Genomic DNA, 17,605 nt, shown 5'->3' with positions numbered 1-17,605 from the left:
GTTTTGTTTATTTGGTGAGTAAAGCGTTTCTGTTTATTTACAGTAAGCTTAGATTTCCAGTATTTTAGCGCGGTTAGCAGTGCTTGGCGCTAGTACATGCTGCCCAACAGTGCTACACTAAGGAACCCTGAGTGTTCTGGTAAGCCAGGATGCTCTCAGCTAGCGGTTCCTCCCACGTAGCTTATTTTAACATGCACTTAGCGCTTAGCTCGGTAAGTGGCTAATGCTAATACTGCTCCAGCCTCGGTGCTGGAGAAACTTCACTGTCGACAGGGTACAATATAACAATGTAAATTTAGCTTTCTGGTAATTGTTGATCAGTCCTGCACACAGGCTTGGAATTTTAGCACATTCTTCTGTACAGAACAGCTTTAACTCTGGGATGTTATCTCTGTTTATGCAGAAATATAGAAAATTTTAAAGGGTTCATAAGCACCACTGTTTATCCTTTGTGTGTGTGTGTGTGTGTATGTTTGTGTCTGTGTGAGATTCAATGTGTGCATGTTTGTGTACTCTACCATCATAAACTGCTGTAGCTGGAAGAGTGTGTGATAATGGCCTTTACGCTGGAGAAGCTGACAGGCTGACAGGAGGTACCGCCCCCAGTTTTCTAATGAGGAGTCTAGAGACTCCAGCTGTGCTTGCAGCGCCCCCAAACGCCCGCGCTCCAAACAGGGCATTAGGACACCCTCCAGAAACACGTCCTCAGGACACTCCTACACGAGACAGTGGAAGACAACCAGAACTGAGTTTAAAAAAAAATGGAACTTACATATTTTCTCAATTTTTTTTGGTTATGAGTCACAGGGCTGTAGGTTTAACTGTCAGTATATCAATTAGGACCTGACAGTCCTAAAAGTAGATAAAGAAAACCCAGTTCAACAATTGAGACAAAAATAGTATACTTGTCCATTTATCTATTGAGGAAAATTATCCAATATTGCATATTTGTCAATGGCCAAAGTATGTAAACCTTTGCTTCGCAGTAACTGTTGATCAGATCTGTACACCGGTTCAGAAGAATTTAACCCAATCCTCTGTACAGAACAGCTTCAACTCTGGGATATTGGTGGGTTTACGCACATTAACTGCTCGCTTCAGGTCCTTCCACAACATTTTGATTGAATTAAGGTCAGGACTTTGACCTGGCCATTCCAAAACATTACCTTAAACCCTTCTTTGGTAGAACAAATTGTGTGCTTAGGGACGTTGTCTTGTTGCATGACCCACCTTCTCTTGAGATTCAATTCATGGACAGATGTTCTGACATTTTACTTTAGAATTCTCTGATTTAATTCAGAATTCATGGTTCCATTAATAAAGGCAAGCCGTCCTGTCCAGATGCAACAAAATAGGCCCGAACCAGGATACTACCACCACCATGTTTGACAGATGTTTCACAGATGTTCTAATGCTGAATGCAGTGTTTTCCTTTCTCCAAACATAAAGCTTTTCATTTAAACAAAAATGTTCTATTTTGGTCTCATCCATCCACAAAACATTCTCCCAATAGCCTTGTGGCTTGTTTATGTGATCTTTAGCAAACTACAGATGAGCAGCAATGTTCATTTTGGAGAGCAATCACTTTCTCCGAGCAACAATGTCATGCCCACTATTGTTGTTTAGTGTTCTCCTGATGGTGGACTCAAGAACATTAACATTAGCCAATGTGATAAAGGCCTTCGGTTGCCTAGAAGTTACTCCGGGGTCCTTTGTAATCTCTCATAATAAATTACCAAGTACAATGTTTGTCTCATTTGTTTATCTAGGTTCTCTTTATCTCCTTTTACGAAATGTGAAATTTGTGGATGTTTTAGGTCACATTTATGCAGAACTATAAACAATTCTAAAAGGTTCACTAACTTTCAAGCACCACTGTATGCACTTCTTGGATACAACTGCAATCCCTGGCACATTTTGCACAAGTTTGACTGAACTAGGTGAAGAGAGCGCAAAATTACTCTGGTGTTTACCTTGTTATGCAGATGTGTGAGAGCATCCCTCAGGCCATCGTGCCGCAGATAGAAGCTGATGAGGCTGAGGTGAGTACCGTAGTTCAGGAGATAGTACAGACACTCATTATAGTGACCACAGCGCTGTACTCTGCCCTCCACACGCTCAACAGGAGCCGGATCCCGTAGAGCCTCTTCCAACTCTGCCAGAGAGGCCAGGATATCCTCATCCACTGCCTAGAACAGCATAAAACCACAAGCACAGTACTGTACATGTTTCAGTTTTCAGTGATCTAGAGTTGTAACCCATTCCTCCATATAGAACAGCTTCATATCTATGATGATGGTTGGTTTCCTCACATTAACTGCTCACTTCATAACATTTTTATTGGATTAAAATAAGGACTTTTCAATTGACTTGGCCATTGCATAACGTTAACTTTATTCTTCTAGAACCATTCTTTGGTAGAAAGACTTCAGTTCATGGACAGATTCCTTAAAATTATTTGATATAATTCAGAATTCATGTTACCATCAATAAACACAAGCCAAGATACTACCACCAGCATGTTTCACAGATGGGATAATAGTTCTATTTTGAGCTACTGTACACATCTCAGCTTTCAGTGAGCTAGCTCAACTCTTGACCTGCCCGTAGGCTCTTTGGCCTTACCGTGCTATGCGTAGGCCGGACAGTGGACTCCAGATGCTGGACGATCTCCTGCAGCAGTCTGGTGCCCATGTTCAGCTGATTTCTGTCCACAGGAGCTTTTAGACAGCGAGAGAACTTCTCTCGGGCTCCGCTCAGACAGCCGGCCTTCAGGCATGCCAGCCCCCATGCGTGCCACACACCACTAGGGTCCAGGCCACTTTTGGTAGACACCTGTTACAAACAAGTCAGTAAGAAGAACAGTACATTATTACTTCAAATAAAAATTCCCTTCATTTCATGTCACCTTTTTTTGTAAGACAACTGACAGAAACTAAACAAAATTTTTATTTGTATAAAGGCAGAATAACACATTTTTTCCCGTTTTTTGTTGAATTGGGCCACTTTTTTTCACCAATAAATACATTAAATAGCTTAAATGTATATTTGTCTTGCTTTATAAAGTAAACATACACATATTTATTTCAGCGGTGCTATTCTAATCATGAATTTGCTTCAGCACTGCTCTTCTCCTCAGCAGTGCTGTTTTAGTCATAAATATGCCTCAGCATTCAGCAGTGCTACTGAAGTCACATCGGGGTGAACTTTTTACAAGCAGAGGCAGTCATACTTTTGGTTATCACACTTAAATGCTACTATCCTAGCCCTGTACTAGCTCAAAAACAGTTGTAAAGGAATACTAAGTGTGGTAGGTGATGCTAATGGCATAATTTAATTTAATTTAAGTCCATTTATGACTCCCTGCATTTTATACAGCAGCATTTTTATAGGCAGTGCCAACTGAGGAGGAGGGGGTTGAATTGCGCCCGTCACTACTGATAAAATAATACTTATGTTAAAGGGAATACTTTAAAACGACTTTAACAAATTAATTGACTAGGAATTATTTTGCTATAAATTATCCAAACAGAAAAGGTGTTTTTTTCCCATTTTCAGTCAAATAATTTAATCTGTCAAATATTTGGTGCATTACTATTGGGCAGGTAGTCGAAAGCTAAACTGAGCTAAAGCTCCTCACCTCCACCGCCAGCCGATAATACTCAGCCTCCAGCAGCTGGTTCCTTAGTCGTGTTATTGCAGCAGTCTCCAAAATGTCATCCAGAGACGGGATGTATTTATAATTGGCACTGACCAGAATCTTCAGCACATCCACTTTACTGATATAACTGTATAGACAGAAAGAGAGAGCGAGAGAGAGGGAGAGAGGAGTAGAGAGGGAGGACAAATTGTTAGAAAATAGACAGAATCTGAACCTCTTTGCAACCTTATTATAAGCAGACACAGCTCACTCCAAGTCATCGTTAATATATCCCTCAAAAAAACAGCTGCCTAATAGTTTTCCACATTCCAGGACTTTCAGGACGGCTGTAAACTGTTAATACAAACAAGTTAAAACAAACAAGCTCATCTGTTAAGCATGGTGTAGGCAGCATTATGGTTTAAATGGTCAGAACAGTGCATGTTACCTGTCACAGAGAGCCAGGTCTTGGCTGCGTCCGGCTCTGACGAACATCAGCTTAGCGCTGAACATCAGCTGCTGCATCACGTCTGTCAGGAGGCGGGCGTCCACCTCGGGATTGGTTAGTTTACGGGATATAGATCGGCAGTGGCCAATCAGCTGGTGGCCACAGGCAGCATGGTCGCTGTGAAGAGTGAGGATGGCAACACACAGGGAAGCACTGGGCGCCTGATGAAAACGCAAAGAAAGATGTAGCACATTAATAAACAATTAACTGCTGTGGATATGCAATAACAGTATAATATTTGGATTTGGGTCGTTTAAAGTTATAATAATCCAATAATATATATACATACTTTCATATCTTAATTATATTTTGAGAATATTAAATATTAAATAGCACTGCTGTATCTTCAAAAGAGCAACTTTTGGCAACAGGAAAAGGGTAAAAAAAAAAACTATATTTTCGATGGAATTGTATTCCAAATAATTTTAAAGCATTTATGTTGATCATTTCACTTCAGGAAATTCGAATATAACATTAACATTAACAAACCTGTTCATAGTAGAACTCGCTGTTTATCTGTTGGTTGTCGACTGGGTTCGGGCTGAGCCGATACTTCTTCTGGGGCACCTCAGGAAGACTGAGAACACCATCCAGAATCCCATCCATTGAGACAGGGCTGCCAGCTACTAGAGAAAGAGAGCAATCATTAGTGTTTTACTGTAAAATACAGTATAAAGCACAAAGGTAAATACAGTATTTACACTCATTATAAAGGGTGAATGAAAAGTAAAGAGAGTAATACCTTCTGCTCGCTCCAGCTCTTCATCAGAACTGCAATTTAGACAAAAATAAAAAAAGAGATCATCAACTTGCAATAATTTGCATTACCACAACCACAGGCAAAGTAAATGCCTATTCAGTACAATTTACAGCAGAATGGTTTAAAGCTTCATTGGATGATTTTCAAAACTTTCGTGATGACTCCTACTTGAGATTTGCATATGCTATATACACAACTATATACATAATATCTTTTGCAGTTTTTTTGAGAGACAACTTTTAAAAATACCATAAAACACCCTATATACAGTGAGGAAAGTAAGTATTTGAACACCCTGGGACCTGTTCACTCTGAGAGACATAATCTAAAAAAAAAAAAAAAAAAATCCGGAAATTACAATGTATTATTAAATGTGTTATTAAATATAATTTTTATTTAAAATTGCAGGGTGTTTAAATACTTATTTTCCTCATTGTAACGCTTTACTGTTTTACTGTTTGAATATGTCAAAGAACTGATGTGAGTCGGTATTGGTATTTCTTGCTCCTGGGTTCCATCTACAGTCAGAAAGTGTAATTCACACATTGAAGCAACACTTAAGAACATGGTTTTCTGAACATGCTGAAAGATACAAAACCAATTGTGAAGTGAAAAAATTATAAGGACTAAGGCTTATGCAGCGTTATACAGTTCTCACAAGTGCATCATAGTGTCAATAGTTGCTACTCTAGGCTCAGCATCATAGAAACTGCACTATTAGATGATTATAGCTCAGTGAAGCATCTCAATACTGTAGCTGCTGATATTTTAAGATAAATGCTACATAAAGTGTCTTTACGTTATGAGTGTGTCTGTGTAGAGTGTTTGTACTTATTGACAACTGCATGCATAGACACTTAAAGCTGCCCTTGTAAAAGGTAAGTAAACTAGTCTGCATGAAGCTGTAAATAATATATACATCCATAAATAAAGTAGTACATTTACAATATAATATACTATGTATGAACCTTTATTTTTATAAATACATACTTAAAATTAACTAAGTTAGCAGAAGAAAAAAAAGCAGTAAAGCACAGCTTAATGCTTTGAAAAGGCATAGAAATATAGCTTAAGTACAAATAAAATAAACTTAAGTTGCCAGCAGTTCTAAAATTTATTATGCATGTTTAAATTTTATTTCTAACAGTAAGTGCTTTTCATTTTACATTTTAGTTTTAGAAAATACACTTAAGTGGACTTTTTTTTTTTTTTTACAAGGGTGTTTTGAGTGCACAGTTATTTAAAGGGAATTTTAAAGTTAAGTGCAATATTCCACCAGACAAAGTTTTACCAAGTGTTTGCATGACCACTTTTCTGGGAGTACTTTGATATACACATGTGCTGATGTGTTTGTAACTTACTCTGGATGGAAGAAGTTGTAGCATTGGTCACACACTCTGACAGGCTCCTCATAACCATCTACCACCATCTTCCTGGTAGAGCAGGCATGACACACCAGCCTGCCACAGCGCCTGCAGTGGTGCCGCCGGTTAAACTGCAGCAGAATGAGAATCAGAATCAAACAGCAGCAGAGCAGAGCATAGCGTCTCATAATTCAAAACACACAAGCTCTTTTGTTAAGCATGATGGAGGTAGTGTCATTTAGTTTGACAAGAGAAAGAAATCCAACAAAGTCATTGTTCCATCCTAAAAATATGGTGGTGTTCTTAGAGAACACCCTTAAGTAAATTAAAAGTGTAAAGTGAGTCTCACCATGGTAAACCTCTCCCGTTGGCAGACCATACAAATATGCTTCTGGTGGTCAGGTATCCAGTCTTTGCGCTCTGGCATTTTCTCGGGGGGTGTAAAGAGGGTAGCCAAAGAACGTTGCCTTTTTCCAGTGGAGCCTCTTTCTCGGTCATAGGTGGAGCTAGATGGGGTGTGAATGGGAGTACTACCTACACAGAAGACCACAAATGGGGTTTAATAAGAATAAATGTTTCCAATTCACGTATACACCCAAAGAATAACAAGAAAAAAAAAAGTAAAAAAGTAAAAAAAAAATATATATATATATATATATAAATATATTTACACTGCCTAGCCAAAAAAAAGGTCACACATTGTCACCTTAGAATATTCCTGTGTCATCAGGGAAGAAAAAATCCATTAATGGAATAACCTGGTCTATATTCAGTATATTTAGGTAGTCAGCTGACTTCATTCTTTCAGCACATACTGTTGCTGAACCTAAACCTGCAGACCAACTGCAGCATCAACCCCACATCATTTACTTAGTTAAATTAGTTTTTTTTCTGGCCAGGCAGTGTATCTATAAAATTCAGAGAGAATTTCAAGAATTATGAATGTTGTCTAACTATTCTTGTTGACTGCAGCAATGCAATGTTGTGTATAAATTAGTAAAAAAAAATAAAAATAAAAAAAATCAGAAAACAGATGCAGCCTGATTGCTGTGGTGCTGACCTGCTGAGGGGGGTGGTGTGTGGCTGGGGGAGGACGGAGTGCTGTCCTGGGCAGGACACTGCAGAGAGAGCTCCTGCAGGCTGATAACTGAGTCTGAAAACACAAATAGAAAATTTGTCATATTACTGATCACCACATAGAACCTTTAGAGATTTGAGAAGCAAGAACATGTTGGTAACCGTAGTGGTTGCTATGGGGTTGCTATGTGGTTGCCATGATGTAGCTAGGTTGGTTGTAAGGTAATTTGTTTGCAAGTTGATTGCTGTAGTGGTTGCTATGATACTGCTGGAAGAGGCTAGAAAATTCATTCAGGTTTTCTTTGTGTTTGCTAAGGTTTTGCTAGGTTGTTGCTAAGATTGTATACAAAATAACTACAATTGTTCATAGGAGAAATCAGTCAGTTAGTTAGTCAGTTAGTTAGTCAGTTATTGTGTATTATTCTCAATAGTATATATCCAGGCCCATATAAAGATATAAATGGTGCTCACCGCTGCGTGACCTCTCGCGGGGGGCGTAGGGGAAATCGAGGGCTTTACGGCCGTACTCAGCCAGCAGCGTGTCAATGTGGTCATTGGTGATGCCGGCATCCTGTGCAGGCAGAAGGTTCCGGAGTGTGGAGACGGCAGCCGAGACCCAATCCACCTTCAGGTTCATCAGTAGCTGCTCCAGCATGAGCAGAGGCTCCGCCAAGAGCTGGAAGTAGTCCTGCCGAGAAGCTTCCGGAAGAGTCAGCAACACCTGATGAAGAGGGACACAAAAACCCTGATATAGAATTTTGCAGGTAAAGGAAAAATCCTTATTTTAATGGACATCAATTTTAGAGCATTTTGGGACTTTTTTTTGCCCATTAATCAGATGGCTGACACTGTAAAGAACTGAACAACTGTCAGATTCACAAAATAAAAATAGAGATAGAAAAACGTTGTGTGACAGTATATATAATATAAAACTTAAATGAACAATATAAAACTTAAATCAACTTAAATCTTATTTTTATTTGTGTTACATATTTTATATACATTACTAACAAAATATGCCATAATGTTACAAAATATATTTAAACACACTGTCCATTTGTCCCTTTGTTTGGCACAATTCTGTTGCACAGATGGAAGTTTTGACCCATAGTGGTACTGTGACATTTGACAGTAAGGCAGATTAAGACCCAGATATAATAGATAAAACAGACAGATTCAGCCCTGAATATACAGATATTTAGAAATAACTTCCGTAGTAAAACAACGAAAGCATTTTTCCACTTTTTGGCATAATGCTAATTTGGCAGTTGTTCTTTATAAAATTTGACTCTGACTGTGTACAACACACACACCTTAGACCCAAGGTGCAGCGCGTGTATGTGGCGTCTCCGGGCCAGAGTCATCTGACTCTGAAAGTGCAGCGTGAGGTAATCAGACAGGAAGTGGCAGGCAGCCAGTCCGGGCCTTCGATCCAGAGCGCTCTCACTGACCTCCAGAGCCAGTGGTTCAGACAGGCTCTCCAGGAGCTGCCAGAAAGAGAGAAACCACTAATACTACAATTACAATAATAACAGTTAATAATCATTACACATCATTGTTAAGATTGCATATGGGTAAAGTTAGAGGAGTAACCACAGAAGGCCGCATATCCTGCTATCATTTCACCTTATGACACATTTATTTATATAAAAACAGATGTAATTCATTTAATTCAACATGTTCAGATTCCAACCCCTGTTTGTATCCTATGACCAAACATGCTTTTTTGAATTCCATGTTCTGCTGGCTGCCCTGTATTTCACCATATTTTATAAACATTGTGGGCTTTCTGATTTCTGATTGCACTTTTTTATTGACCAGGCAGTGCATTTGGAAATTTTAAGAAAATTCTTTTTTCCTGAATATAGATCAATTATTAAGTTATCATTGTGTTAAAACAGTTGTAGAGGACAAAGAAACACTGTAACCCTGTGTTCACACTAACAGGTGACAGAGTAATGAGCAGTAAATGACTTGCAGCTGTGATTAGCTGATTAGCCTAACAAATTCTTTAAATACTGAATTAATTAATTGGTTGGTTGGTAGGTAGGTACTTTAATGATCCCAGAGGGAAACAGACGTTACAAAAAAGGATAAGACAGAAAGAAGGATAAGATAGAAAGAAGGATAAGACTTGCTGCCTGCCTGTGTCAAGGCAACATTATGACAAGTCTCTGGTGCAGTATAGGGAAGGACACACACACACACACACACACATACCTGGAAGGCCTCCTCTGTGCGCCCCTTCTCCAGCAGGTAAAGCAGGTGTTCTGTCTGGAGCTGTAGTTTAGACTGCTTTGACACAGGATATAGCTGCACCCACTGAGCACACAGCTCAAACTCCTGACAACACACATACACATAAACACATTAAACAATTTAGATATTAAACACAATGCATGGGATTTAAAATTCAATTCTGAATCTTCTGGAAAACTGAATCATTTGCTGCAACAATGTCAGAATGCGAATGTTACTTCAGCACAGACTGACCCGTGTCTGCAGGAGGAGGGACAGCATGGACTCTGGATTTCTACTGGACTCCTCCTTTAATTCCTGCCATGTCTGCCATTCCAACAGCGGCTGCAGGCTCAGCATCTGCAGTGAGACACACACACACACAATCATACAAAACATGTCACGTCAGTTTTAGCCTTACAAGTGTGCGTGAACTGAAATACAAGTGCCTCTCAGACAGAAGTCTGACCTTGTTGTACATGTCTAGTTCCTGTTTTTTCTGTTGCAGCTGCAGCGTCAGCGGCTCCTCAGGGCTCGAGTCACTCAGGCAGTAGCGCAGCAGATCCAGGCAGCTCTGCAGAGGCCAGCGCTCCAAACCCTGCAGAGCCACACGGCCACGAAGCTGCCAGTCCTTCACCCGAAACAACTGCTCTGTTCCATGGTCTCCTACATACACATAAACAGACACACACACAAAGTTCTGTGCAAAAGGTTTATGTATTTCATCAGATACTAAGAAAAGATACTAAATTTAAGAACTGGCAGCTCTTGTCAGTAGATTTTCAGCAGTATCATCTTATTTGAACTATGTGGTCACAGTAATCGTTGTGGTAATCTAATCTGCCCCCGGCTATTCCCCCATTCCCATTTCCAAACTCAGGGTTGCCAGGTACAAACAACAGCACGCCAACAGTGTGCTTCAGCCACAGAAATGGGCAAGCTGGCTATTTTCCTGCTGAACAGGTAATCAGTTAGCTTCAGTAAGGTTCGCTAACCATAGCTACTGCAGGTAATTTACTACCACACTAGCACAGTAGTAAAAGGCATTTTGGACATTGAAACGTATATATATTTACTGACAAGCTACAGAGTAAGACTCCGAGTAAGTCATCGCTTGCTCCTTTAGCCATTTCATACACATGCTCGCATTTACTACTGATGGTTCTTTTAAAATATATTTTCTGGACTTGGTAGTTTTTTCTTCTACTGTCATCACAGGCTTGTTTAGGAGAGGCCTGGACCTGAATCTCTGTAAAGCTGCTTTGTGACAACATTCCTTGTAAAAAAAAAATACTATGTAAATACATTGGAATTAGAATTTTTTGTATTTTTATTTCCAATACAGAACTTGTAGCCCAATAGGTTTAAAAGAAAAATTGGCAGCATTTGAACTTATGCTTAAATATTGCCAACGGAAAGTTTAACACGCTTAAAATAAAACACAGCAGTTTAACTGCTATTATACAATGTGGGCACTACAGACAGAAAAATCTCTGAAAGCCTTGCTTTGCTAAACAGAACTGATTAGTGTTCTCCTCCAAGCACGTTGAACTGTCCATTGACTATATTTAAGTAGCAGTTCAAATGCCGACAACTAGGCACATTAACTATAGCAATGTATATTCATACAATATGACATATGTTTGATTTTTGTTGAGAATTTCCTATAATATAGGTGCACTTTATAAATGTTTAATGTGTGACTATCCCAATCTATGCAAGCTGTATCTAATAAACTGGCAAATCCACCTAAGCTCTAACTCTTACCTTCAAGTGCAGTGCATGCGAGTAGTCTGTCCTTCAGCGCCTCCTGCTGGCTGCTCTGAGCATACAGCTCCAACAAAGCCAATGCTCGATCCAGTTCTCCTCCATTTAGAGCCTGCTGAAAAGCTTCGGCTGCCAGGGCTTGCCCAGTCCCACCCTGTGGCCCCCCAAACAACATTCCCACTGTGGCTTTCCCACACAGAGCCACCCCTAGTCCATCCGAACCCTCGGCCAATCCCAACACTGGCTGGGCTGAGTCCCGCAGGAAGGCCCTAAGCACTGGGAATTCCCGCAGCAGTGCCTCTGCCTCTTTGGAGATCTGCTCTGCGTCCAGCGGCGCCTCTTTGCGCCCTCCGCTCCTGAAATACGAGGGCAGCCCTGGCCACCCTGAAGAGGGACCTGGACGGACAACCTCACCCCGGGCAGCACTGAGGCATGCCAGACAGGCAACCAGAGGAGAGCGTGACTTCAGGAAAGACAGAGCTGACTGCGTGAGGAGGAAGGCTGAGGATGAAGAAGAGGAGGATGATAATGAAGGAGAAGGCGGGGAGGTAGAAAGATTTGTTTCCACAGAAATTTCGGATTCTGAGCTTGGATCAGAGGCTGGAGTGGTGTCTGGAATATCAGAGAGGTCAGAAAGGTCGAGGAGGGTGGGCGCGTGCTCCTGTGCGTGCTGTTTGATCAGAGAGGAGATGCTGGCCGAACCAAAGACTCCTCCATTGACACCTGTGACCTTCAGGGTGTAGGGGTTAAACAGAGGGAGGGGCTCACAGCAGCGCTGAACTATAACCTGCTGGACGCTCACATGCAGGCCCTCCTGATGCAGCAGTGACAATACCCTGCACACACAAACATAAACATAAACACAGACACTAATAAATGAGCCTTTCATCTGGGCACAATAGTTATCAATGGGCACAATTTAAACTTTGCACTGGTTTGGTGGGCACTTCTTTGTTATCTTTAACTAGGGAAGTCCAGATCTAGTTCAATATGTTGGGATTAGGGGCAATACAGTTCCAAGTCTATGTTTTACTATCGAACCGGTAGCACTGAGGAGAGTTTTCAGAAGGTACATTAAAGAGTTTAGTTATAGTCTGCAGTGTGGAACTACTTTACAATGAAGCAGAAAGCATTTAGGATTTTGTTTTATATAGTTTCAGACATTGTGTTTACTGAAAGGATAACTGCACGTCTTTATTTGTTCCTAAACCAGAACTGAGTGGAAGCTAATGCTAGTTGAGGTTAATACGCTCACCTTACTATGGGTTATAAAAGAACTAGGAAAACAGTAATTTTAGGCTTCGAATCCCCGTCATTCAGCTTGCCATCAGCTGTCGGAGCCCCGAGAGAGTACAACTGGCCTTGCTCTCTCTGGGTGTGTAGATGGTGCTCTCTCCCTACATCACTGCAAAGATTGATGTCAATCAGCACAAGGCAACTGTAAGCTGATATATCAGGACAGAGTGCTCCTGTGAATCTCCGAGCGCTCTGTGAATCTACTCAGCAATGCTGCATGAGCAGCAGTTCGAAAAGAGGCGTGATTGCCTTATACATGTCGGAGGAGGCATGTGCTAGTCTTCCCCCCTTCTTGTGTTGAGGCATCACTAGCGATGAAGGATATACAGCTGGCTAGCAGATAGTTGGGTGGGAAAATTGGCCAGATAAATTGGGGAAAACACTGGAGAAAAAATGTCTAATAAAACTAAATATATAAATAAACTGTAACTAAAAAAAAATTATTTTACTTCAGTACAAATCTGCAGCATTTCTTATCTAAACTGTGGGGCTGCATTATTATTATACAAACACAAAGATCAGATTGGTATCCTGTGTCATGTGACATGTACCTGTCAGGTGCCACCTGTCTGTCAAAGAGCAGGTGTGAGAAGAGCTGGGTAGGAGACTTAAGCAGCACCAAGAGAGGGTTTCCCAATTTCACCTCCAAACTCTGATCTGAATACACACAAAGTAAATAAAGAGGTTATTATCGCTCACAGGAATGGTCCTCCAAGGCTCTCAGTGGTTTACAAACACAACTCCTGCTCTCACCTTCAGATCCCAAACTGCGGACCAACACTGACGCCAGCATGTTGATGTAATCCAAAAAGCTGCGCATGTAGTCTGGCCTGGAGGTGGCGCTGTCTGGCTCAAATGGGCAGAGCTGGTCCAATGAGCGCAACAGCTGTTTCATGGCAGAGCGTACAGGGTGAGAATCCAGCTCTGAAGACTTCATCCCGGCCTGCTCCAGCAGAGACGCCAAAACCCAGCTGCAGGACTGGTTCTCACCTGCAGCACACAAACACACAGTCAGACACTCAGGGGGATGCCTTTTAGACCATTAATGCATGTAGACAGTTTTCTGGCCTGAACATTTAATCGCAAGCTGTTAGACCCTTTTTTGGGGGGCTGTAGGAAGGAGAAAAAAAAAAACACGCCATATACATAAATTATTGTAAAGCCAGATGCATTAGGTTGTTGATTGGAGATCCTGCACAGTCTATGCACACAATACACAGTGAAAGAGAGGCACTGTTTTATTAGATTCATTAGGTACAGATTTTATTACATTATTGTGTTGTAGGCAAGGCACAGATACTGAGCTCTTACCAGCTGTTTCTGTGGCAGAGGTCAGGGTCAGCAGAGTGACCTCTAGACGCTGGGTAAGGGTGAGTCGGGCTGCAATGCTTTCCTCCGTTAGAGACGGATAACAACACAGAAGCACCTCCTGAGCACTGCAGCCAAACGGAGCCAAAACCATGCCATCGTCTCCATTACAGTCTGCAAAAAAAGAAAAAAAGACAGATAAATATTCCCATTTATTAATTTTTATTCTGACCCCAGAAACATTCCTGCATGTTTATATACACTGACATGCCAAAAGTCATGGGATACCATGGGAATTTAAACAGTGTTACCTCAGGGAATAACTTACAGAGAACACTCACAGTTGTATAATTCAGTTCAAAAAGTGAAACTCATATTATATAGATTTGTTATACACAAGGTGATCTTTTTTAAGCACTTGTTTATTTTATTGTTGATGATTATGACTTACAAAAAACATTGTCTCAGAAAATTTGAATATTAATTAAGACCAATTGGTACTTTTGGTAGTGTGGGCAAGTCCTGTTGGAAAATGAAATCCACATGTCCATAAAAGTTGTCAGCAGAGGGACGCACTTGATAAAACACAGTGGACCAACACCAGCAGATTACATGGCTCTCCAAACCATCACTGATCATCAGAAAATGTTATATTTCATTTGGAAATCAAGGGAGCAGTCTGGAGGAAGAGTGGAGAGACACACAGTCCAAACTGCTTGAGGTCTAGTGTGATGGTTTTCAGAACCATGTCATCTGCTAGTGTTGGTCCACTGTGTTATATCAAGTCTAAAATCAGTGCAGTGTTTTCCCGCAAAACCATGCTGACAACTTTTATGGAGATGCGGATTTCATTTTCCAGCAGGACTTGGCACACTGCCCACTCTGCCAAAGGTACCAATTGGTCTTATAATATTCTAATTTTCTGAGACTGATTTTTGGATTTTCATTAGCTGTAAGCCACAATAATCAATAATAAAAGAAATGAACCCTTAAATAGATCACTCTGTATGTAATACATCTATATAATATATGAGTTTCACATTTCAAACTGAATTACTGAAATAAAGTAACTTTTCAATGATTTTCAAAATCATTGAAAAAGGAACTATTTACAACCACTATTTACTATTTACAATATACAACATTCAAAAATGTTAAGTGTTAAGTATGTGTGTACCTGACTTCGGAGGACCTTTTCCAGCAGCTGTTCTGTTAACGATCTTGCTGATCTGCTGCAAAACGGAGGGAAAGCCGTGGATTTCTTCACAGTGAAGAAGCTTTGGATCCAGTCTGACAACTGGTGAGGAGAAAAACAGGTAATGGACAACAAGCTTATTTTCTTAGCTTTACAGAATTAGCATTTTAAATGAATACACTATAGCACTATAACATTTAGTACACATTGGTCTGTATTAAATGCACACATTTTTGACACAGTATGTAGAGCACACTTGCTTCATTCTATGGCTAGGCTTTCAGCACACTACATTGTGTTGCAAGAATACACAAACAAGACACACAAACCTCTGGTCTCCAGTGAAGCGTGCAGTCTCCTCTCAGACGTCTCTAGCAGCTGTCGTGAGCTCTTCCACAGCTGGCACTGGCAGCAGGCCAGGTCGAAGGCGGCCATGGCAGCGGGACTCAGCTCCTCCAGCAGGGGGAGTAAATGGAGCGAGGAGTCTGAGAGTTGCCGAGAGATCCAGTAACTCTCCTCCAGGCAAGGCAGCGGACGAGCAGGGGTGCTGAGCAGCCGGTCAGCTACATCTGAGATGGAGTAAAAGGCCATGCCTGCAGAATAAATTGGAATTTGAATATAAACTACTGCTTAAATATTATTCAATATGGGGTTTAACATGCTTGGAGGAAAACACTAGTCAGTTCTGTTATGTAATGCTGGCTACCATCAATTATTGTTTGCCAATTATGTGCCCAACTAATACAAGTGTTCTAAAAATAAGGTGTTTAACTGCTCTAGGCCGGAGCATTAGGTTACGCTACAGGTTGTAAACAGTGGTTTTAATAAGCCTCTTGTGCACTTTAAAAGTTATTAATGCCTTATTTAAATGTCAGGGCTTACTTTGAGCCTGGATAACGATTTATCTGCAGGGGCAAAATATGCCCAATATCATCCATTCTAAAGCATGTTTGGAGAAACTGCAAAAAATTACTGGATCTCAGAAAGCTGCTAGAAAACAGAGCCGGGCTATTCAACAAAGTTTAGTACTCTATATCATGTTTTACTACATTAAAAGTCAATTTCTCCTTTAAAGGAGTTCTCCTTTAATATCATTATACCATTTATTTTTCTATTTTTTTATTGTTCGTTACTTTGAAGCAATAACAAAAGCAAATCATGTTTTCTTTCCATTTAAAATATAATATGCATTAAATGTTTAAGATGACCCATTGGGCTAAAATCAGAACACAAACCACAAATATCAAAAAGGAAGTAAAAAAAAAACGTGTATGATTTATGAAGTTACACGTTCACAAAAACCTATAAAAATAGAAAATGCTTAAAATAATAGGATTATCTTTGAAACTCCACCTAAAACAGTCTGCATTTGTGGAGTGAATTATGGATGAGAATTGATAAGACATACTTTTCCCAGACACAGCAACTTCTAGTGGATTTTTAAGCCTCCTCTGCTGATGGATCAATGAAAATGTGCTCTACCGAGAAGTTGATTCAGAACATTAAAGCATTAAGAAGCTACCTGTGCTAAACACTAGCTAAGGTCACAGCAAATTATTATTACCATCATGACACTTTTGGTTCTCTGAAGTAAATTCAGCGAGCTATGATAGAAAAGTATGCAAGAAGAACAGGAGAAAATATGGTCCTGTACTCTGGGTGTTCCTTTGCTCATCCTGGGACTCTCTACCTGCTGCAGCTGCATTGCCGATGCTCTGCAGGGTGGATCTGCTGCTGCTGCCTAGACGGCTACGGCCAGGAACCGTGACCCCTACCGACCCCAGGCCCTCTGAAGATGATGATGAAGAAGATAATGACTGGCTCTCGATCTTCTGCTCCACCTGGGCCAGCTCCACCAGGACCTCACGATAACGCTCCATGAAGAGAAGCTCCCCAGAACATGAGGCGTTCTCCAGTCCAAACATCAGCATCACCTACATTACACAAACACGCTCACATTAAACCTAGTCAGGACATGGGACCATATAGTACAAATCCTGTATTATATATTATATAAGCTTGTTTATTTAAAAAAAAACAAGTCAGTGTATAAAGTTTTCATTCCAAACTTTTTGCAGCATTTTCTATTGGTCCATTAAGGATGAACTTTCAATAGAATATGAAAAACAAATGTCAGATTATATAGTTGTAACTAATACAGTACCAGTCAAAGGTTTGAAAACACCTTCTCATTCATTGTTTCATTTTGTCTTTATTTAACGTAGTGTCTACATTGTAGATTAATATTAAAGACATAAAAACAGTTAAGGGACACATATAGAAGTATGTAGTAAACATAAAAAAAATAAATAAAATAATAATAATAATAAAATAAAATAAGTGTTTGTCCTCCTCAGTCCCCTGACCTAACCCTGATCAACTGAGATGGTGATTTGGGATGAGCTGGAGCTTCACAGTGTGAAGGAAAAGCAGCAGCTATTGTTCAGCACCT

The 17,605-nt window shown here is 40.4% G+C and overlaps 1 protein-coding gene across 1 annotated transcript in view; it reads right to left on the bottom strand.

Annotated features, from left to right (window-relative positions):
- zfyve26 (zinc finger, FYVE domain containing 26) overlaps positions 1-17,605 on the bottom strand; it is a 40,998-nt gene that overhangs the window by 10,560 nt on the left and 12,833 nt on the right. The window contains exons 14-35 of the mRNA XM_015605418.3: positions 16,844-17,087; positions 15,483-15,746; positions 15,136-15,255; positions 13,962-14,132; positions 13,404-13,640; positions 13,202-13,307; positions 11,355-12,190; positions 10,057-10,253; positions 9,843-9,947; positions 9,570-9,692; positions 8,663-8,836; positions 7,821-8,070; positions 7,333-7,425; positions 6,622-6,806; positions 6,270-6,403; positions 4,891-4,919; positions 4,638-4,774; positions 4,089-4,309; positions 3,641-3,788; positions 2,626-2,835; positions 1,974-2,189; positions 519-716 (exon numbers count right to left, since the gene is read on the bottom strand). Of these exons, the coding sequence (XP_015460904.3) occupies positions 519-716; positions 1,974-2,189; positions 2,626-2,835; positions 3,641-3,788; positions 4,089-4,309; positions 4,638-4,774; positions 4,891-4,919; positions 6,270-6,403; positions 6,622-6,806; positions 7,333-7,425; positions 7,821-8,070; positions 8,663-8,836; positions 9,570-9,692; positions 9,843-9,947; positions 10,057-10,253; positions 11,355-12,190; positions 13,202-13,307; positions 13,404-13,640; positions 13,962-14,132; positions 15,136-15,255; positions 15,483-15,746; positions 16,844-17,087 (4,398 nt within the window). The remainder of the gene's footprint in view (positions 1-518; positions 717-1,973; positions 2,190-2,625; positions 2,836-3,640; positions 3,789-4,088; positions 4,310-4,637; positions 4,775-4,890; positions 4,920-6,269; positions 6,404-6,621; positions 6,807-7,332; positions 7,426-7,820; positions 8,071-8,662; positions 8,837-9,569; positions 9,693-9,842; positions 9,948-10,056; positions 10,254-11,354; positions 12,191-13,201; positions 13,308-13,403; positions 13,641-13,961; positions 14,133-15,135; positions 15,256-15,482; positions 15,747-16,843; positions 17,088-17,605) is intronic.

Source organism: Astyanax mexicanus, chromosome 7, assembly GCF_023375975.1.
Source record: "Astyanax mexicanus isolate ESR-SI-001 chromosome 7, AstMex3_surface, whole genome shotgun sequence".
Taxonomy (NCBI): domain Eukaryota; kingdom Metazoa; phylum Chordata; class Actinopteri; order Characiformes; family Acestrorhamphidae; genus Astyanax; species Astyanax mexicanus.
The sequence above is the reverse complement of the archived record's forward strand: the minus strand, read 5'-3'. Positions and strand labels throughout refer to the sequence as shown.